Consider the following 23,557-nt stretch of genomic DNA (forward strand, 5'->3'; position numbering starts at 1 on the left):
TCAACACGATGGGTGTCCGTCACATTTTTCGCTGATGGCTAGAAATAAGTTGCAGAGACAATTCCCATATCGTTGGATTGGAAGCGGAGGAGATGTGTCGTGGCCGGCTCGTTTGCCAGACTTGACACATTGGATTTTTTCTTGTGGGAATTCGTAAGAGACTTTGTTTATAAAGACGTTCCAACTACATCTGAAGATATGCGAGAGAGAATTGTCAGAGCATGTGCTTCGATAAGTGCCGATGTGATAGGGAATACCATTCAATCGATGATAAGAAGATTGCAGCACTGCGCTGATACCAATGGTCATCATTTCGAACACATTCTGTAAATGGACGTTCATGCCACCTTTGTGACCTTCGTGACCCTTAAAAAACCTTACTTTTACGCATCACTGGATTCGTCTCGATAACCGCTATCAGAAAATAAGTACAAAATTATAGAATCCCATTAAAAGAAAAACAAAGTTGACCTTCATATTTCTGAAGCGCCCCCACCTAGCAACAAAAAGCCAACGTCATATTATGGCCCCCGTTGTCCCATGCAACTTTTGTTCCACAAACTTTTCAGCTCCTTTCATACTTTCGGAGTTATTCTTGGCGGCAACAGTTAGTGTCTCACCCTGTATAATGAGGAAGCATTCTAGCCCGAGAAAAATGAAGACCGTGCACGCATCAGTGATGGTCCAAGATGGTCTAATGCAGCGACACATTGGTGTACAGGAGAGACAGATGTGTCGCGAGATTTGTAGTGTCTTATAATAATCCGTAGATAAAATATCTAGATTATAAAAAAAAATACCGCCAAATAGTTTCCTGGAGGAGACGAAAATGCAAGAAACCGCCCATCTTTATACGCTATTATAGGCATAATAATAAAAATAATGTATTGCATGTACTCTGGTGTTTGCTTTTTTGCATCTAGGAAGAAAATTACATGTAGAGGTCTTGCGAAAGCTTGAAACTTACTTTGGTGTGCCCCAAAGAGAAAAAAAGAGGTTGAGAAATATGGGCCTAGATAGCAGAACGAGATTATTCTTGTGCAATAGCCTGCTTCTGGACCAGCTATCCACCCAATGAAAAAAGTAAAACATATTGGTGGATAATTAGTCTAATTTGCAAAAGAAAAAGAAAGATGGAGATTATCTTTGGACTGTAAGGCGTCATTACTGAGAGACTGAAAATGCAAGACTTATTACCCACCTTACAGGCTACCTTCCACTTACAGGAAAGTTCATCAGTGAAATCGAAGTTTCAAACTTACCTGCAAATTTCTGCCTGTTTGTGTGCTGAAATATCTTGGTGTGAAGTCAGCAGCATCCAGATACAACAATGAAACTTAATGGTTCAAATGGCTCTGAGCCCTATGGGACTTCACATCTGTGGTCATCAGTCCCCTAGAACTTAGAACTACTTAAACCTAACTAATCTAAGGACATCACACAACACCCAGTCATCACGAGGCAAAGAAAATCCCTAACCCGGCCGGGAATCGAACCCGGGCGTGGGAAGCGAGAACGTTACCGCACGACCACGAGCTGCGGACCTGAAACTTAATAAGGTACTCATTATGGCGGGAAGATTAAAATTAGAACAAAGATCAAAGGGAACATAAATTACAATAGGAGACTCATATGGCTTATAATCACTATAAAACATAAGCCGGCGACTCGTACATAATATGCAGAATCAACTTGTTGATTTAAGTAAATATTCAAGAAATCGAATCAAGATGATCTGCCAGGATGAGCAACTTAGATGTAGATATCCTAGGTATAGCGAAGCAGTTTAAATCACTTAATAAAGGAAGGCCTTTGGTCCAGATTGTAGACCTGTTACTTTCCTTTCAGAGTATGCAGATACAACAGCTCCGTACTTAGTAATACAGCTGGTTGGTTGTCGAAAGATCCATATCGAACGACGGGAAAGTTGCACAGGTCACACCAGTACTCAAGAAAGGGATCCGCTGAATTGCAGACCCTTATCGCTAATATCAACTTAGAACAAAGGTGTGTTTCGTTGCGGCAGGATCTTAAAACATCTAAGCGGGTCTAATGCGTCCATCTATCCGTCGCTGAACAGTCTGGTGTGGCAGTCAAAGATAGCAAAACGAAAGCCGAAGTTTTAAATTTCAAGTTCAAGAAATCGTTAACACAGGAGAACCGTACAAACATACCGTCATTTTACCGTCGTGCAGAGTCTCGCAGGAACGACATAGTAATGAGCATTTCTGGCGTAGAAAAACAATTAAAAGATTAGAATGCAAATAAATTACCAGGTCTGGATGGAATCCCAGTTCAGTTTTACAAAGGGTACTCTACGACATTGGCCCCTTATCTAGCCTGCATTTACCGAGCGAGGTGGCGCAGTGGTTAGCACACTGGACTCGCATTCGGGAGGACGACGGTTCAATCCCGTCTCCAGCCATTCTGATTTAGGTTTTCCGTGATTTCCCTAAATCGTTTCAGGCAAATGCCGGGATGGTTCCTTTGAAAGGACACGGCCGATTTCCTTCCCCATCCTTCCCTAACCCGAGCTTGCGCTCCGTCTCTAATGACCTCGTTGTCGACGGGACGTTAAAACACACTAACCTAACCTAGCCTGCATTTATCGTTAATACACTACTGACCATTAAAATTGCTACACCAAGAAGAAGTGCAGATGATAAACGTGTATTCATTGGACAAATATACTACAACTGACATGTGATTACATTTTCACGCAATTTGGATGCATAGATCCTGAGAAATCAGTACCCAGAACAACCACCTCTGGCCGTAATAACGGCCTTGATACGCCTGGGCATTGAGTCAAACAGAGCTTTGATGGAGTGTACATGTACAGCTGCCCGTGCAGCTTCAACATGATACCACAGTTCATCAAGAGTAGTGACTGCCGTATTGTGACGAGCCAGTTGCTCGGCCACCATTAAGCAGACGTTTTCAAATGGTGAGAGATCTGGAGAATGTCCCGGCCAGGCCAGCAGTCGAACATTTTCTGTATCCAGAAAGGCCCGTACAGAACCTGCAACATGCGGTCGTGCATTATCCTGCTGAAGTGTAGGGTTTCGCAGGGATCAGATGAAGGGTAGAGCCACGGGTCGTAACACATCTGAAATGTAACGTCCAATGTTCAAAGTGGCGTCAATGGGAACAAGAGGTGACCGAGACGCGTAAACAATGGCACCCCATACCATCACGCCGGGTGATACGCCAGTATGGCGATGACGAATACACGCTTCTAATGTGCGTTCACCGCGATGTCGCCAAACACGGATGCGACCATCATGATACTGTAAACAGAACCTGGATTCATCCAAAAAAATGACGTTTTGCCATTCGTGCACCCAGGTTCGTCGTTGAGTACACCATCGCAGGCGCTCCTGTCCGTGATGCAGCGTCAAGGGTAACCGCAGCCATGATCTCCGAGCTGATAGTCCATGCTGCTGCAAACGTCGTCGAAGTGTTCGTGCAGTTGGTTGTTGTCTTGCAAACGTCCCCATCTGTTGACTCAGGGATCGTGACGTGGCTGCACGATCCGTTTCAGCCATGCGGATAAGATGCCTGTCATCTCGACTACTAGTGATACGAGGCCGTTGAGATCCAGCACGGCGTTCCGTATTACCCTCCTGAACCCACTGATTCCATATTCTGCTAACAGTCATTGAATCTCGACTAGCGCGAGCAGCAATGTCGCGATGCAATAACCGCAATCGCGATAGGCTACAATCCACCCTTATCAAAGTCGGAAACGTGATGGTGCGCATTTCTCCTCCTTACACGAGGCATCACAACAAAGCTTCACCAGGCAACGTCGGTCAACTGCTGTTTGTGTATGAGAAATCAGTTGGAAACTTTCCTCATGTCAGCACGTAGTACGTGTCGCCACCGGCGCCAACCTTGTGTGAATGCTCTGAAAAGCTAATCACTTCCGTATCACAGCATCTTCTTCCTGTCGGTTAAATTTCGCGTCTGTAGCACGTCATCTTCGTGGTGTAGCAATTTTAATGGCCAGTAGTGTATATCGCCCAGCACAAAGTCCCAAGTGACTGAAAAAAAGTGCAGATGACTCCAGTATGTATGAAGGGTAAGAGAACGGACCAGCAAAATTACAGACCTATGTCCCTAAATTCGCTTTGCTGCAGAATCTTCGAACATGTTCTAGGTTCGAAAATATTAAACTTCCTTGGGAATTAATTGTTTACGTCCACGAATGAGCATGGTTTTAGAAAGCATAAATAGTGCGAAACTCAGCTTTCCCTTACCTCACATGGTACTCACCCAACTATGAATGAATGGCAACAGGCTGATTTCATTTTCTAGATTTCCAACAAACATTTGACACGGTGTTCCACTGCCGGCTATTGAAGAAAGTACGACTGTATGGAATAAGTCCACAGATATTTGAGTGGCTCGAAGACTTCTTGAGTAATAGAACCAAATATGTTGTACTCGACGGCGAGTGTTCATCAGAGACAAGGATATCGTCAAGGTGTGCCACGAAGTGTGATAGGCGCGCTGTTGTTCTCTATATGCATAAATGCTTTGGCGGATAGGGTGGGCAACAATCCGTGGTTGTTTGCTGATGATGTTGTGGTGTACGGCAAGGTGTCGAAGATAAATGACTGTAGGAAGATACAAGATGACTTAGACAAGATTTCCAGTTGGTGGCTAGCTCTAAATGAGGAAAAATGTAAGTTGATGCAGATGAATAGGAAGAACAGACCTGTAATGTTAGGATACAGCATTGCTACTGTCCTGCTTAACACAGTCAAGTAGCTTAAATACTGGGCGTAACGTTGCAAAGCGATATGAAACGAAACGAGCGTGGGAGAACTGTGCTAGGGAAGGAGAATGATCGACTTCGGTTTATTGCAAGAATTTTAGGAAAGAGTGGTTCACCTGTAAAAGAGACCGCATATAGGATGCTGGTGCGACCTAGTCTTGAGTACTGCTAGAGTTTTTGGGTTCCGTACCAGGTAGGACTGAAGGAAGACATCAAAGCAAGTCAGAGGCAGGCTGCTAGATTTGCTACTGGCAGATTCGAACAAAAAGTGTTATGGAGATGCTTTGGTAACTCAAATGTGAATTCCTGGAGAGAAGGCGGTGTTCTTTCCGAGAAACTCATATAGCATATAGACGATCTTTTTTTCTCGCTCTGTTTGCGAGTGGAACAGGAAAGGAAACAACTGGTAGTCATGCACCTTACTGTGGGTTGCGGAGTGTCTATGTAGATGCAGATGAAACTTCAATCATCAACTTTCTTCTCAGAATACAATATTATTTTTGGCTCCCACATACATAGAGCGAAATGATCATTGTAATAAAAATAGAGAAATCAGAGCTCTCACGGAAAGTTTTTCCCGCCTACTGTTCGCAAGTGGAGGTGGTTCGATGAACCCTTAGCCAGGCACTTAACCATGAATTTCAGAGTAGTCATGTAGATGGACACGTAAGTGTAGACGTAGATGCAGATGCATTTTATACAGTGCTAGCAATTCTGAAAATATTACCACAGCCTTCGTGTAATCAGTTTGGAAACCGCTATGATTGCCTTTAACTTCTAGTCAGAATGTTAAATATACCCAGTTAAAATATCTTCTACTCCACAACCACAATAAAGCTGAGAATGAAGGAACTGTATGTGGGCGTAGTTATATAGTGCTCAGTTATTGAACCACAGTGGCCTTTCCCGTCCTTCACTATCATCTAGGCTACACATTCATCTAGCACGAGGCCTACAGTTATTTTGAATTTCTACTACAGGTCATTGACCACGTTCTGTAGTGTCTAATTACATGTCTTCGGTTAAGAAAGAGACGCAGGCATTCGTTTAATTTTCTTTGATCTGGTTCAAATGTCTCTGAGCACTATGGGACTTTGATCTGGTTCAAATAACTCTAAGCACTATGGGACTTAACGTCTGAGGTCATCAGTCCCCTAGAACTTAGAACTACCTAAACCTAACTAACCTAAGGACATCACACACATCCATGTCCGAGACATGATTCGAACCTGTGACAGCAGCAGTCGCGCGATTCCGGACTGAAGCGCCTAGAACCGCTCGGCCACCACGGCCAGCTTTCTTTGATCTGCATTCATTCCTTCATAAATGGTGTACTGGATACTTTGATGACAATTTTCTACTCTTTTCCGGAACATTGCATTGTACATGTTCTGTAACTCAGAACTGAATGCCGACTACGAGTACAACCCAAAAATTAGATTAGATTAGTACTTGTTCCATAGATCATGAATACGACACTTCGTAATGATGTGGAACGTGTCAGGTTAATAAAAGGTGTCTATACAAGAGATTGCATTACACAATATATTACATGACACTCAATATCTTTTTTTTTTTTTTTGTGGGGGTTGGGGAAATTACCCAATTACTATATCCAAAAATTCACCTAATGAATAGAAGACGTTGTCATTAAGAAATTCTTTTAATTTCCTTTTAAATGCTTTATGGCTATCTGTCAGACTTTTGACGCTGTTAGGTAAGTGACCAAAGACTTTTGTGGCAGCATAATTTACCCTCTTCTGACCCAAAGTTAGATTTAACCTTGAGTAGTGAAGATCATCCTTTCTCCTAGTGTTGTAGCCATGTACACTGCTATTACTTTTGAATTAGTTCAGATTGTTAATAACAAATTTCATAAGTGAATATATATATCGTGAGGCTACAGTGAAGATCTCTAGCTCTTTAAATAAGTGTCTGAAGGATGATCTTGGATGAACTCCAGCAATTATTCTGATTACACGCTTTTGTGCAATGAACACTCTTTTACTCAATGATGAGTTACCCCAGAATATGATGCCATACGAAAGCAGAGAATGAAAATAGGCGTGGTAAGCTAATTTACTCAGATGTATATCGCCAGAATTTGCAATGACGCTAATAGCATAAGCGGCTGAACTCAAACGTTTCAGCAGATCCTCAGTGCGTTTTTGCAGTTCAACCCCTCATCAATGCATACAGCTGGAAATTTTGAATATTCTACCTTAGCTACCGATTTCTGATAGAAATCTATATTTATTAATGGTTTCATTCCATTTACTGTGTGGAACTGTATATACTGTGTTTTGTCAGAGTTTAATGAGAGCCCATTTGAAGAGAACCACTTAATGATTTTCTGAAAAACATTGTTTACAATTTCACCAGTTAATTCTTGTATGTTGGGTGTGATAGCTATACGTGTATCATCGGCAAAAAGTACCAGCTTTGCATCTTCTTGAATATAGAATGGCAAGTCATTGATATATATTAAGAACAGCAGAGGACCTAAGACCGAACCTTGCGGCACCCCATTCTTAAATGTTCCCCAGTTTGAGAAATCAACAGTTTTTTGTATATTATGTGAACTGCTTATTTCAACTTTCTGCACTCTTCCAGTTAGGTGTGATTTAAACCATTTGAGCACTGTCCCATTCATACCACAGTACTTGAGCCTCTCTAGAAGTATTCCATGATCTACACAATCAAAAGCCTTTGATAGATCACAAAAAATTCCAACGGGTGACTTCTGGTTACTCAGAGCATTTAATATTTCATTAGTGAAAGTATATATAGCATTTTCCGGTGAAAAACCGTTCTGGAAACCAAACCGACATTTTGTTAAAACTTTATTTTTACAGAGGTGTGAAGCTACTCTACAATACACTACTTTTTCAAGAATTTTGGATAAGACATTGAGAAGAGAGACTGGGCGGTAGTTGTTAACATCAGACGAATCCCCCTTCTTATACGGTGGTTTAACAGTGGCATACTTCAGTCTATCTGGGAAAATACCCTGCTTCAGAGAGCTTTTACATATGTGGCTAAGAATCCCACTTATTTCTTGGCAACAAGCTATTATTATCCAGCTGGAAATGCCATCAATTCAATGTGAGCTTTTATTCTTGAGAGAGTTTATTATCTTCCTAATCTCAGAAGGAGAGGTGGGTGGAATTTCAATTGCATCAAATGGTGTGGGTAAGGCCTCTTCCATTAACTGCCTTGCTTCTTTTAATGAACGTTTAGATCCTATTTTCTCTACAACATTTAATAAATGATTATTCAAAATGTTTTCGACTTCCGGCTCGTTGTTTATCAAGTTTCCATTCGCTTTGATGGTGATGCCGTCATCCTGTACTCTTGGTTGCCCTGTCTCCCTCGTAATAGTATTCCAAATTGATTTGATTTTGTTATCAGAGGTATTAATCTCAGACATGATGCATATGCCTCTGGACTACATACTGCAGTAGTGTAGCGACTGAGCTATCTCAGAAACTAATTTACTGATCGATTCTAGTTACTGTAACGTCCTTGAGGTTACGGTTGTGCCGAACTCTGAATTGTATCCTTACGTCACACGTGTTTGTCACTTTCGTGAGAGAATTTGTACAATTTAGAGATGTGGAAGCGACAAGACGGAAAATTTGTGGTAAGGACCAAACTGCTGAGGTCGTGAGTCCCGACCCTTACACACTCCGTAAGCTAACTTAAACTATCTTACGTTATGAACCACACACACACCCAGGTCCGAGGGAGGACTCGATCCTCCGACGGGGGAGCCGCGCGAATCGTGGCAAGTCGCCTCAGACCGCGTGGCTACCCCGCTTGGCAACAACAAGAAGAAGAGGTACTTGTTCGGAAGTCGTGCTCATACACACATCAAAAAATGTTTAGCATCACCTCGGTTCCCAGAGTTCCAGAACCTGTACAGAAAATTGGAATAGAAATCAACACGAACATAATTTCCACCCTCCTTGTTGCTCATGAAAACCACACATTGCATGTTGTACCACCATACAGCGAGACCTTCAAAGGCGGTGGTCCAAATTGCTGTACTCTCCGGTACCTCTAATACCCAGTAGCACGTCCTCTTGCAATGATGCATGCCTGCATTCGTCGTGGTTTACTATCCAAAAGTTCATCAAGGCACTGTTGGTCCATATTGTCCCACTCCTCAACGGCGATTCGGTGTAGATCCCTCAGAGTGTTTGGTGGGCCACATTGTCCAGAAACAGCCCTTTTAAACCTATCCCAGGCATGTTCGATAGGGTCTACGCCTGGAGAACATGCCAAAACTCTAGTCAAGCGATGTCGTTATCTGAAGGAAGTTATTGATAAGATGTGCACAATGGGGGCACGAATGAAGACGAATGCCTCGCCATTATGCTGCCGATATGGTTGCACTATCGATCAGAGGATGGCGTTCACGTATCGTGCTGTTATTACGGCACCTTCCATGACCACCAGCGGCGTACGTCGGCCACACATAATGCCACTCCAAAACTGCAGGGAACCTCCAACTCGCTGCACTCGCTGGACGGTGTGTCTAAGGCGTTTAGCATGACTTGGTTGCCTCCAAGCACGTCTCCGACGATTGTCTGGCTGAAGGCTTATGCGACACTCATCGGTGAGAGAACTTGATGCCAATCTTGAGCGATCCATTTGGCATGTTGTTGGACCCATTTGTACCGCGCGCTGCATTATTCACGTGGTTGCAAAGATGGACCTCGCCATGGACGTCGGGAGTCAAGTTGCGCATCATGCAGCCTACTGCCAACAGTTTGAGTCGTAACACGACGTCCTGTGGCTGCACGAAAAGCATTATTCGACATAGTGGTAATGCTGTCACGGTTCCTCGGACCCATAGTCTGTAGGTAGTATTCCTTCGGCGGCCTGAGCGAAGCATGTCATTGACAGTTCCTGTCTCTCTTTATCTCCTCCATGTCCGAACAACATCGCTTTGGTTCACTCCCAGACACCTAGACACTTCCCTTGTTGAGAGCCCTTCCTGGCACAAAGTAACAGTGGAAACGCGATGGAACCGCGGTACTGACCATCTAGGTACTGTTGAACTACAGACAACACGAGCCGTGCACCTCCTGGAGGAATGACTGGAACAGATCGACTGTCGCCTGCTCATGCATGGTTGTTCATATCTTTGGGCGGTTTTCGTGACATCTTTGAACAGTCAAAAGGACTGTGTCTGTGATACAATACCCACAGCAACGTCCATCTTCAGGAGTTCTGGGAACCGGGGTGATGCAAAACTGCTTTTGATGTGCGTATATAGGTGAAATGAGCCATCAGCACGCCTAACTACCATGCATCAGGCATGGGTTCGATTCCCGACGGGGTCGGGGAATTTCCTCCCTTCTCGGAATGGATATTAGGTTTTCCTCATCATCATCTCGTCACAATCGACACGCAAGGTGCTCAGTGTCGCGTGTCAACTGAAAAGGCTTTTAGCGTGGCAGCCACACTTCCCCACGTGGGGGCTCCAGGCAATCTGTTCCATACAATCATTTCTTTTTATTTCATTTCGCTCTGGGGGCAGTGTGTTGTGAAATTCACTGACCTGGATTACATCTATAGTTCGCGTTTGTTGTTGTCACAAGTAGTTAGTTTTGAATATTCATTTAAAAATATATTATTTGCGATCTTTTGTCTCTAATAAACCTCGTAAAAATGAGGAATTATCTGAAACAAAAATGGCTGAACATAACCTCAAAAGAAAAGAATCAAATTTGTTTTGATATCATCAGGTCACAGTTTTAGCAAGTTGTTAATCTTGGATTTTGTCAGTCTTCTTGTGCCGCCTCGCATTTTTATAATTTTTCGCAGTTAAAAGTTTTATTGCATTTTTTTTAAATTATAGTTTTTAGCATCATTGCTTTTTCTTATTTGTAGTTCGTGCACTTCACGTATGAGTTGCTGTTTTACGCAATATGGTATGCGCTAGATTCGATCCTTTACACTGATGCAATTGTTTCAATGGAATATATGACGACTCAGTTATTAGCGTCCAGATAGGTTATTAGTGATTCTCTCTTAAGTTCTGAGGTTACTGACTCTAATTTGACGCTGCCTGATTTTGATTGAAGTGAATTGAAGTACGTGAAATGAATTTTAGCCATAATACTTCCTGACCCACTGAGAAATCAGTTCCGTTGGTTCCCTCTTGCCGGTTTTATTCGTTTGCGCTACGCAGTATGTTTGATTGTTTAAAATCTATTTACTCTTGTTTACTATTATCCATGTGTATAAATATTTTATCTGCTGTTTTAAGTAAGATCTTTTACGTGACTTTACTGTTTGTCATGTTCCTCTTGGTGATTACTTCTGGAAACCTAATAGCTTCACGACTCATCGCCTACATGCTCCCTCTGCTGTCGGCTGCGCATCCTAGCTGCAACTCCGCCTGCTACGTATTTACAGTGTTATTTATCTACGCTGGCTCAATCCCGTTTTAGTGGATGTGGATGGCGCCGCAAATCGGACAAGGTAATCTGGTATCTATTTATACACATTCTTGTGAGACTAAGCCGGTTATTTGCTTTTGGATACTTCTTGGCCATTCTCGAGGTGATGTGTTTTATAGGACCTCGCACGAGGCCTAAAAAAAAGTCAAGGGCTGTTACATGTTGGCTCTTTCACATGTTTAGGCTCGGTTTCCCCTTGCATTCAACATCTTCTCTACCAGTACATTGTTTTTATATGTTTTTAATTCTAGTTCGACTGTGTTTTGGGCTTGTAGTGCACTAGACAATTAATTGGCTTCTGAAATTGTATTAAACGGCACTTGAGTGTTTTTTAAATTCTGACCACGGCAGTTTCGTGCTGGGATATTTGTGTGCGCGTCATCCTGTATGCTTGACAGCATATTTTGCCAGTAAGTTCTTTATTTTCTTTTTTGCTAGACGAATTTTGCTAAATCGCAATCATGCCATTTGTATGATAGGTTGTATTTTTTTTTCTCGTTGGCCAACCTGATCAAGCGAAATGCATTATTGGAGGCTAAGTAAAATAGAAAATCCAGTTTTGCAACCAAGACAGTTTGTTCTTGCATATTTAGGGAAAGGTTGTTATCAATGACAGTTGTGAGGTAATAAAGAATGCACTGTAGTACTATGATATGCTATATCTTTTTTTATAACTAACACATTTTTGTAATTTATACATGTGATGAACTGAAACTGGACATTTACTAGATATGCGGAAACATGTTATAGTCTCAACCAGCAAACAGGTTGATTACATCACGATTGAGATGGGAGGTCCGAGAAACGTCCCATAAACAGCACTGTTTTGGTCTGCTGGTCCAGTATGAGGAACACGAAAGGATGATCCGCCTTGAAGATGATGGGACGGGATGGCTTAGAACCATCAAAGGATGCAATGCCGATTATCACCGCTGAAAAAGAACATAACATATAATGTCAACATTATCATTTAAAACATGGAAAGCATTACCTATAGTTCAAATAAAAACAATGTCTAACTTATTTTCTTCAGTAAACGAAAAGACTAATGAAAGTAAATACTTATGATTCATTACGCTGGAAGAAGTGAGTAATGTTCGTGAGTATGTAAGCCTCATATAGAGGCGATGGTACCGATAAGGAGCATCAAGGCACGCATGAGAAAAAATTCGCGTGATGGGAGTCGGAGAAAGCCCAGTATCTATGGCAGTACTGGACGCGTCACTATGTGTAAAGTGCTTCCACAGAAGGGAAAATATTGGGGTATCATGTATATTGTTGCTGAACGGTTTATTTTTGTCGGTACGTCATATCTCCCGCACCCTTAAACAAAAATTAATGATCAGAACGTCATTTTCAACATTTCGTTCGCCATTAATGACAATAAATACACAGATACGGTACTTTAAGTTTACGTTATCATCAAATGACTATTTTTGAAAACAGTTTTATAAAAATAATCTAGAATGTGCCATTTGTCGACAATCTGTTTAACTAACACGTAAGACAGCTGTTGCAGTCGTTTACATTCTTTATGCAACCGCAGTCAATTACGCGATTTCGGTGACACACGTCGATGTAAAAAATTTAGAAGTCGCCATCTATTGACAATCTAGTTTTACTATTATGGGCAGCAGATGTTGGAACTATCTGCTTCCTTTAAGCAAGCACTATGTACTGCGCGAATGGGCTGAATTACATCAACGTTCATCATACCAGTTAAGTACCGTTTGTTTTTATACCTTAATTTATTTAACTTTTAATTTATAGCGAGTTCAACGTTACGTTATACTTCCACAAATCTCAGTACCATTAACCTGCATTGGCAGCAAAGATGAAAACAAAGAAAAACATGTCCTACCGGAAATATTTATTTCATACTAATATTTCTTAACAAATGAATAATTACAAAAACCAAAATCTGTTAACTGTCTGCTAACGTCTTCTCTGCATTTCTGGTTTCCACATTCCACAGGGAGCAACATGCAGACCAAGAGGGCGTTGCACACCACTGAAAAGTGTCTCACACCGCAGAAGCAGAAATGCTAAACAAAGTGACGAACTTTGTGGAAGAGCTTCAAAACCTCAGAGAACAGAATAATGACAATACTAAGAACTACCAAGAAAATATAAGACAGTTTAATATTGCCCTGGAATCTGCTTCAGTTCATTTTAAGTAGTTTAACTCGTCTGATATTTCTGGTAGTGGACGATATAGTTTGAAATACAGGGACAAATGTATCAAACGTCACGAAGTTTGCAGCCTCCTGCAGGAGTTGCAGTAACATACGCTGGCCTCTTAATTATAGAGTTTCACAGTGAATTACAACATTGTAAAGAGAAACACTGAAAAGGCCGTGTGATACGCGAAGATTTGTTAGACTACATAATGCCAGAATGAGATTTTCACTCTGCAGCGGAGTGTGCGCTGATATGAAACTTCCTGGCAGATTAAAACTGTGTGCCCGACCGAGACTCGAACTCGGGACCTTTGCCTTTCGCGGGCAAGTGCTCTACCATCTGAGCTACCGAAGCACGACTCACGTCCGGTACTCACAGCTTTACTTCTGCCAGTCTCGGTCGGGCACACAGTTTTAATCTGCCAGGAAGTTTCAGACTACATAATGATCAGACAGAGATTCAGAAATCAGATACCAGGAGTAGATATACACCCAGATCAAAATCTAGCTAGATTAGATTAGTACTTGTTCCATAGATCATGAATATGACACTTCGTAATAATATGGAACGTGTCAGGTTAATAAAAGGTGTCTATCCAAGATATTACATTACACAAAATATTACATGACATTTAACATTTTTAATTATTTCTTTTGGGATGGGGATGGGGAAATTACCCACTTACTATATCCAAAAATTCATCTAATGAGTAGAAGGTGTTGCCATTCAAAAATTCTTTTGATTTCGTTTTAATTGCTATAAGGCTATCTGTCAGAATTTTGATGCTATTAGGTAAGTGACCAAAGACTTTTGTGGCAACATAATTTACCTCCTTCTGAGCCAAAGTTAGATTTAACCTTGAGTAGTGAAGATCACGCTTTCTCCTAGTGTTTTAGCCATGTACACTGCTATTACTTTTGAATTCGTTCGGATTGTTAATAAAAAATTTCATAAGTGAGTATATATATCGTGAGGCTACAGTTAAGATCCCTAGCTCTTTAAATAAGTATCTGCAGGATGATCTAGGATGAGCTCCAGCAATTATTCTGATTACACGCTTTTGTGCAATGAACACTCTTTTACTCAATGATGAGTTACCCCAGAATATGATGCCATACGAAAGCAGGGAATGAAAATTGGCGTGTAAACTAATTTACTGAGATGTATATTGCCAAAATTTACTATGACCCTAATAACATAAGTAGCTGAACTCGAACGTTTCAGCAGATCTTCAGTGTGTTTTTTCCACTTCAACCCCTCATCAATGCATACAGCTAGAAATTTTGAATATTCTACCTGAGCTACCGATTTCTGAACGAACTCTATATTTATTAATGGTGTCATTCCATTTACTGTGTGGAACTGTATATACTGTGTTTTGTCAAAGTTTAATGAGAGCCCATTTGCAGAGAACCACTTAATGATTTTCTGAAAAACATCATTTACAATGTCGTCAGATAATCTTGTCTGTTGGATGTGATAGCTATACTTGAGTCATCGGCAAAAAGTACCAGCTTTGCATCTTCGTGAATATAGAATGGCAAGTCACTGATATATATTAAGAACAGCAGAAGACCCAAGACCGAAACTTGTGGCACCCCATTTTTGATTGTTCCCTGGTTTGAGAAATCACCAGTTTTTTGCATATTATGTGAACTGCTAATTTCAACTTTCTGCACTCTTCCAGTCGAGTATGATTTAAACCATTTGAGCGCTGTCCCATTCATACCACAGTACTTGAGCCTCTCTAGAAGTATTCCATGATTTACACAATCAAAATCCTTTGAGAGATCACAAAAAATCCCAACGGGTGACTTCCGGTTACTCAGAGCATTTAATATTTCATTAATAAAAGTATACATAGCATTTTCTGTTGAAAAACCTTTCTGGAAACCAAACTGACATTTTGTTAAAACTTTATTTTTACAAAGGTGTGAAGCTACTGAACAATACATTACCTTTTGAAGAATTTTGGATAAGGCAGTAAGAAGAGAGATTGGGTGATAGTTGTTGACATCAGATGTATCCCCTTTTTTATGCAGAGCTTTAATAATGGTATGCTTCACTCTGTCTGGGAAAATTCCCCGCTTCAGAGAGCTATTACATATGTGGCTAAGAATCCCACTTATCTCTTGGGAACAAGCTTTTATTATCCTGCTGGAAATGCCATCAATTCCATGTGAGCTTTTATTCTTGAAGGAATTTATTATCTTCCTAATTTCAGAAGGAGAGGTGGGTGGAATTTCAATTGTATCAAATTAAATGGGTAAAGCCTCTTCCATTAACTGCCTTGCTTCTTCTAATGAACATTGAGATCCTATTTTCTCTACAACATTTGAAAAATGGTTATTCAAAATGTTTTTCACTTCCGCCTTATTGCTTGTCAAGTTTCCATTCACTTTGATGGCAATGCCGGCATCCTGTACTCTTGGTTGCCCTGTCTCCCTTGTAATAATATTCCAAATTGTTTTGATTTTGTTATCAGAGATATTAATCTCAGACTTGATGCACATTCTTCTGGACCTTTTAATAACCTTTCTTAATGTAGCACAGTAGTTTTTGTAATATTTGGCTGTTTCTGGGTCATTACTCTTTCTAGTTGTTAGATACAATTGCCTTTTGTGGTTACAAGATATTTTTATTCCTTTAGAAAGGCAAGGGTTTTTGCATTGTTTCTTATAATAAGATTTAACTGCTATCTTGGGGAAACAGTTTTCAAATTCTCTTACATGTGTCTCATGAAATAAGTTGTATTTTAAATTAGTGTTGGGTTCCTTGTACACCTCATCCCAGTCTAACTGCTGAAGATTTTCCCTGAAATTTCTAATTGTTGAGTCATTAATTGAATGCACAACTTTGGAGGGTAGTTTTGGATTACTGAATGGAGCTATGTCATATACTGTAGCTAGCTGAGCACCATGGCCAGAAACGCCGTTCTGAACAGGACAAGAATTCATACTTTTAATCTCATCTTGCTCTATAAAAGTGTTATAATATCAATGTGCTGCTGTTCTTTACTACTCTAGTAGGAAAATCAATGGCAGATGTCAAATTGAAAGAATTGAACAAGACTTCCAGGTCATTCTTCCTATTACACTCTTCCAGTGAATCAACATTGAAGTCCCCACAAGTAATAATTTACTTTCCCCTATCTGACAGATAGCACAACAAGGCATCTAAGTTTTCCAGGAATAAATGAATGTTTCCTGAAGGGGACCTATGTACTGTTACAATTGTAAATGAGCCTCCTTCAGTTTATTTTGACAGGCACGTGCCTATATATGTTGCTCTAGACAAAACGTCATCACTAGCAGCGATGAAGGTAGGCTGAAATTGAAGAGGTTAGTTAGGAAGAATCAATACAGAAAGAAGTGAGACACAGAAGTACAGAGGAATAACGAGATACGCTTGAAGTTCTCTAAGGCTAGAGATCAATAACAAATAGCACAACAGGCAGTACAATACAGATGAAGAGAGTGTAGGTCTCTGAAAAGAGCAATTACATATGTTCGAAAGAAAAACATAGGTACAAAGAAGGTAACTGCGTACATACCATAAGTAACAGAATACATACTGCAGCTGATGGCTAAAGAAGGGAGTTGAAAAATGTGCAGGGAAATTCAGAAAAACAGAAATACAAGGAGCTGAGGAATGAAATAAACAAGAAATGCAGGGAAGCTAAGACGAAATGGCTGCATGAAAAATGTGATGAAGTTGAAAAAGAGATGATTGTCGGAAGGACTGACTCAGCATATAGGAAAGTCAAAACCGGTGAAATTAAAAGCAAGGTTGCTAACATTGAGAAAGCAGCGGGAGTTCCACTGTTAAATGCAGAGGAGAGACCGGATAGGTGGAAAGAGTATATTGAAGGCCTCTATAAAGGGGAAAATTTGTCTGATGCGATAGAAGAAGAAACAGGAGTAGAGTAAAAAGAGGTAGGGGATCCTGTATTAGAATAAAAATTTAAGAGAGCTTTGAAGGACTTAAGCTAAATAATATAGATAGGATAGATAACATTCCATCAGAATTTCTAAATTCATTGGGGAAGGTGGCAACAAAATGATTATTCACGTTGGTGTGTAGACTGTATGAATCTTGTGACTACATCACCTGACTTTCGGAAAAAAAAGAACATTGTCCACACAATGTCGAAGACTTCAAGAGCTGACAAGTGCGAGAATTTGCGCAAAATGAGCTTAACAGCTCATGCATCCAAGTTGCTGACAAGAATAATATACTGAAGAATGGAAAAGAAAATTCAGGCTGTGTTAGATGACGATCATTTTGGCTTTAGGAATGGTAAAGGCACCAGAGAGACAATTCTGACGATGCGGTTGATAATGAAAGCAAGACTAAAGAAAAATCAAGACGCATTCGTAGGATCTGTTGACCTGGAAAGAGCGTTCATAAGTGTAAATTGGTGCAAGATATTCGAAATTCTGAGAAAAATAGGCGTAAGTTATAGGAAGAGACAGGTAATATACAATATGTACAAGAGTGAAGAGGACGTCCAAGAACGAGTTCTCGGATTGAAAATGATGTGAGATAGGTAAGTTGTCTTCCACCCCTACTGTTCAATCTGTACATCGAAGAAGCAATGCTGGAAGTAAAAGAAAATCCAAACTGAAAACATATCAAAATTCGCTGACGACATTCCTATCCTCTGTGAAAGTGAAGAAGAAATACAAGGTCTGTTAATGAAATGAACAGTCTAATGAGTACAGAATATGGATTGAGAGTAAACTGGAGAAAGACGAAAGTAATGAGAAGTAGCAGAAATGAGAACAGCGAGAAACTTAACATCAGGATTGATGCACATGAAGTAAATGAAGTTAAGGAATTCTGCCACTTAGGCAGCAAAATAACCTATGCCGGACACAGGAAGGAGGATACCAAAAGCAGACTAGAACTGGCAAAAAGGCCATTCCTGACCAAGAGAAGTCTGCTAGTATCAAACATAGATCTTAATTTGAAGAAGAAATTTCTGAGGATGTGCGTTTGGAGACAGCATTGTATGATAGTGAAACATGGGCTGATGGAAAATCAGAACAGAGTAGATATTAGATTAGATTAGATTCAGCTTTCGTACCATAGACCCAAAAATGAGATGATTCTCGTGGGTGTGGAACAAGTCAGAGAATATAACACAAAAAAAATAAAACATTTGAATATAATACTTACTACCCAGATCATTTGTCAGGAGAGTGTCGGAATAGGTGATTACAATGAGGTAAACTGAGACAGGTAACATTCACAGAATTAACACGCTGTCAGAATGAAACATTGTTATACACTATTAATAAATTTATTATAAACAAAATACCTAATCTTGACTGTTGTGACCAAGTGCTGTCAAAACTGAAATCTGATAGACATTTTTACTTACGCTGGCTTAACAGTCTGTTAAGATACTCATCTATGGAGGAAGTTGCCTATCAAAAAGTCTTCCACACACTGTTTAAACCGTGCATTACCTGAATGGTTGCTGGCAATTGCATGAAAATGTGTGCTCCTGAATATTGGACCCCTTTTTCGACCAAGGTAAGTGATTTGAGGTCTTTATGTACATTGTGCTTATACATAGTATTGATACTATGTCTTGAGCTATTGGTTGGAAATAGAGATATATACTTGCAAAAAATTTCATTAAGAAATAAATATACTGAGAAGCAGTGGTTAGAATACGAAGCTCTCTGAACAGGTTTCTACATAATGTTCTTGAATTTACACCACAAATGATTCTTATCACACACTTTTTCACCCTAAAAACTTTTGCTCGCTTTGATGACTTACTCCAGAATATGATCCCATATCGCCTACATCAGACATCATTCTCACTGCAAATACAGACTTGTTTAGGCGCTAAAGGAATTCTGTAGTATGCCCTTCCCAACTGAATTTATTATCGAGTTGCAATCCCAGAAATTTAAGATTGTCAAGCTCTTCGATCGGCATGTCTTCATTTGTTATACACATGCTGTAAGGAAATCTCTTACAGGTTCTGAACTGCATGTAGTGAGTCTTCTCAAAGCTTAATGACAGTGTATTCACTTTAAATCATTTATTAATGTCAGTGAAAATTTGATTAGCAACTATTTCTAAATCTGTATTTGCTACTTATTGTAATGTTTGTACATCTGAAAACAATACAAACTTAGCACCTGACAATGTAAAGATGAGAGGTCATTAATGTACACAAGAAAAAGCAATGGACCCAAGATGGAACCTTCAGTAACACCACATGAAATTGAAACTTCCTGGCAGATTAAAACTGTGTGCCGGACTGAGACTTTAACTCGGGACCTTTGCCTTTCGCTGGAAAGTGCACTTGCCCGCGAAAGGCAAAGGTCCCGAGTTCGAGTCTCGGTCCGGCACACAGCAGGAAGTTTCATATCAGCGCACACTCCGCTGCAGAGTGAAAATCTCATTCGGGAAACATCCCCCAGGCTGTGGCCAAGCCATGTCTCCGTAATATCCTTTCTTTCAGGAGTGCTAGTTCTGCAAGGTTCACAGGAGAGCTTCTGTAAAGTTTGGAAAGTAGGAGACGAGGTACTGGCAGAAGTAAAGCTGTGAGGACGGGTCATGAGTCGTGTTCGGGTAGCTCAGTTGGTAGAGCACTTGCCCGCGAAAGGCAAAGGTCCCGAGTTCAAGTCTCGGTCCGACACACAGTTTTAATCTGCCAGGAAGTTTCATATCAGCGCATACTCCGCTGCAGAGTGAAAATCTCATTCTTGAGCACATCTAATTAATTCTCAATCAGATGAGGACTGACTGCTTACTGCACAGCTACTTTGCAACGACACTCTTTGTCTCCTTTTAGATTTTGCTGCATTGCCGGCGATTCCACAATATTTTAATTTACTTCATGGAATGCTGTGGTCCACACAGTCAAAGGCTTTTGACAGGTCACAGAAAATGCCAGTAGCCTCTAATTAATTATCTAAAGAATTGAGTACATTCTCACTGTAAGTGTAAATAGCTTTCTCTACGTCACAACCCTTAAGAAATCCAAATGGTGACTAGGACAATATATTATTTTCAGTCAGATGCTTAAGGAGACACTTGAACACAACCTTTTCAAATATTTTTGAGAAAGCCGGCAAAAGTGAAACTGGTCGATAGTTTGATGGTACCTCCTTATCCCCCTTCTTGTAAAGAGGCTTAGCTTCAGCATATTTTAGCCAGTCTGGAAATGTTCCACTGGTAAGACATTGATAACACAAATAGAAGCTTTTGAGATGTGATGCTACAGACGAATGTTGAAAATTAGGTGGATTGATAAAGTAAGGAGTGAAGAGGTTCTACGCAGAATCGGAGAGCAAAGGAGTATGTGATAAACACTGACCAGGAGAAGGGACAGGATGACAGGACATCTGTTAAGACATCAGGGAATGACTTCCATGGTACTAGAGGGAGCGGTGGAGGGCGAAAGCTATAGAGGAAGACAGAGATTGGAATACATCCAGCAAATAATTGGGGACATAGGCTGGAGGTGCTACTGTGAGATGCTGGCACAGGAGCCGAATTCGTGGCTGGCTGCATCAAAACAATCAGATAACTGAAGACTTAAAACAAAGAAAAAGCGAATGAAGTTAATAACCCCGTTGCAGGGAAATGAATTGCAACTAATACTTGACACACATAATCCTTAAACACAGGTCTCTAAATGCATAAACGATGTAGCTCACAACATACGTGATACCTATTTTTTATAATGAGACTAATATGCGTTACAACTGTTCAAAATATAACAGCTTTTATTACTAAATCCTTGCTTTTACTTGTTTCTCCATTACTACAAATGTATTACCTATCGGTGACTGATGAGGGCAGAGTGGGAATTATTTGCACGGCCCAGCTAATATTCATATATCAATAAGTATGTTACGAGAGAAGCCAGCCGCGTCGTGAAGATTTATGGGTGAGTTTTGACTAAAAGGAGACATTCCGAGCAGTGCTTTTTCTTTTGATTTATCATATGGTTTCACAAGTACACAAAAATACAACAACCAGTTCTAAATTAAATTTTCTGTACTTCACGTCACGCAACTGTAAATTCCCAAATGTCACAAGCAGCTCAGAGCACTCAGAAGTGGTGTAGAGTCCTCAGATCACTATCAAATGCTCTAAGGGGCTACAGGTGTTTCTATTAGGCATCTGTCACTGCAGCAACGGACGTCTCCTCGTCGTAGCGTACTGATATCCAGAACACGAAAGCTATTGTAGAGCATGCCATCCCCCCCCCCCCCCCTACACTTCCGTCCTGCTCTTTCCCCCCCACACACACTACTCCCTCTCCCGACAGCTTACAAGCAGAAGATCGTGAGCAGATTATGAAAATAAACGACACTGAAATCAGTTTCAGTCATCCGTAGGTAACGGACAGCTCAACGTTTGAAGACTGGCCAGTTTGTAAGGGAAGGCATCTGGGTGAATTAACGTGGTTGTTGTGGCTTATCCACTCCCATGCACTCACTGGGAGCAGAGATGTATTTTAGAAAATAACACATAAGCACTGACTTATAAAAAAGAGTACTGTGTGCTCCCCGAGAAGGGGACGAGAACCAATACTGGCCTGGGCTCGACAGTGGATACAGCCACACTGAAAGTGTTCTTTGGTAGCACCACTTCTAAGTGCTTCCTATGTGCCCTTACAGGTTTCTTTGTTAGTGGTGGATGGTGCCTAAAGGTGCGCTTCATCTGAGGTCCTGTCACATCATTAAGCTGATGTAACAGATTTTCCACTCCATGGCACGCTGATACAGCAACCGCCATGTAGAATAAGACGAAGAAAACGGTTTTGGTTGTGATGTTGAAATTACTGTTAATATCTCTGGTTAGCAACGTCAACAACCATCAGTTTTCGTGTGGTTCTCGAGAAATATTGAAAAATACAAATAATTTAGTGTGTGTTCACCTACAAATTAGTGTTGCCGTGTGTTTTTACGGTGTCGACGAGTCCCTGAGCAGCGCCAAGTCGTGCTTCGGTGGGCGAGCTGTGCGGACGGGCCTTGTCTACGTGCTCGCTGCGGCCGGCCGCGCGCTGACAAGTAAGTGGGCGCTCTTGTGGCTTACACGCCAATCGTATATTTGAAAATGAATCGAACATGAATATGACGCAACCGCTTCGCAAAGATACTTTGAAGTTCACGTTCGATGAACGCTTTGCACGACCTAAAGCATTCGAAGTAGAACAGTTCTTGCGCGATGTAGTAAAGCTCAGTTCCACTGATATAATTGGGATCCACTTATCGATTGTGAGTAGCACAGTTTATGTAAAGATGGTGAATGCTAAATGCTGTGATAGGATTATTGAAGGATGTGGAGGATCTTTTAAATTTAATCACTGTGATGGAAACGTCGGTGATGTCAAAGTAGATCATGCAGGTTTCGGGATAAGAACAGTCCGTATTTTTGAACTTCCCTTTGAAATAACTACGGAACAAATTAATTGCGTCCTCAAAGCATATGGGAAGGTCATTAGTAATGTTGCGGAAAAGTGGACCACCTTTCAAACGTTTCCAGTTTTAAATGGTGTCAGGCAAATAAAAATAGATCTTCAGCAGCATATTCCCTCGTATGTTTACGTATGCGGTTATAGAGCTATTGTGATGTATGATGGACAGCCGCGTACTTGCTCCGGCTGTGGACAGACTGGACACGTACGTTCAGAATGTATACAGAGGAGAGTGACGCAGGTACCGGCGGGGGAAGTAGTCCCTCCCATGACGATGACGACCTTACCAGTGACATATGCTACGGCCACCCGTGGCCACTCTGCTACGACACCGAGTTTCGCTTTGGAGAGCAGTGGCGACAGAAAAGACGACGACCAAAACTTGTCAGTGACCACTAGCTCTACTGAAGTAACGACTGTCGTTCCGTCGCCTGAAGCGGCGCCCATTACAGAAGCAGGATGTCTTTCCAAAAATGACGGAACTACTGAGCAAGATGTACAGAGAGACGAGAACGAGGATGCTGCACAAGATCCCAGCACGGCTTCCGAGACTGAAGAGCGACAGAAATCCGGATCTCTTCCCAAAAAGCATAAAAAACGGAGGATAGCTCCACCTGACGCTCCTCAAAAGGTACAATCAGTGCGTGAAAAGGCACAACAAAT

General features: G+C 41.1%; 1 protein-coding gene and 1 non-coding gene across 3 annotated transcripts in view; one reads left to right on the forward strand and one right to left on the reverse strand.

The window, feature by feature from the left end:
* The window catches only part of LOC126458537 (leukocyte elastase inhibitor-like), a 342,121-nt gene that overhangs the window by 116,699 nt on the left and 201,865 nt on the right, over positions 1 to 23,557 (reverse strand). The window contains exon 8 of one of the 2 annotated variants that reach the window (XM_050095646.1): positions 11,901 to 12,188. The exons of the other annotated variant lie outside the window; for it this stretch is intronic. Within the exon in view, the coding sequence (XP_049951603.1) occupies positions 12,034 to 12,188 (155 nt within the window). The 3' untranslated portion in view covers positions 11,901 to 12,033. Of the gene's footprint in view, positions 1 to 11,900; positions 12,189 to 23,557 lie in introns of those variants that run through there. 2 annotated transcript variants of the gene reach the window in all.
* On the forward strand, positions 20,029 to 20,103 carry Trnas-cga (transfer RNA serine (anticodon CGA)). Its single transcript has one exon. It is a non-coding gene; the product is annotated as a tRNA-Ser (tRNA).

The sequence above is a fragment of the Schistocerca serialis genome, chromosome 2 (assembly GCF_023864345.2).
Source record: "Schistocerca serialis cubense isolate TAMUIC-IGC-003099 chromosome 2, iqSchSeri2.2, whole genome shotgun sequence".
Taxonomy (NCBI): Eukaryota; Metazoa; Arthropoda; class Insecta; order Orthoptera; family Acrididae; genus Schistocerca; species Schistocerca serialis.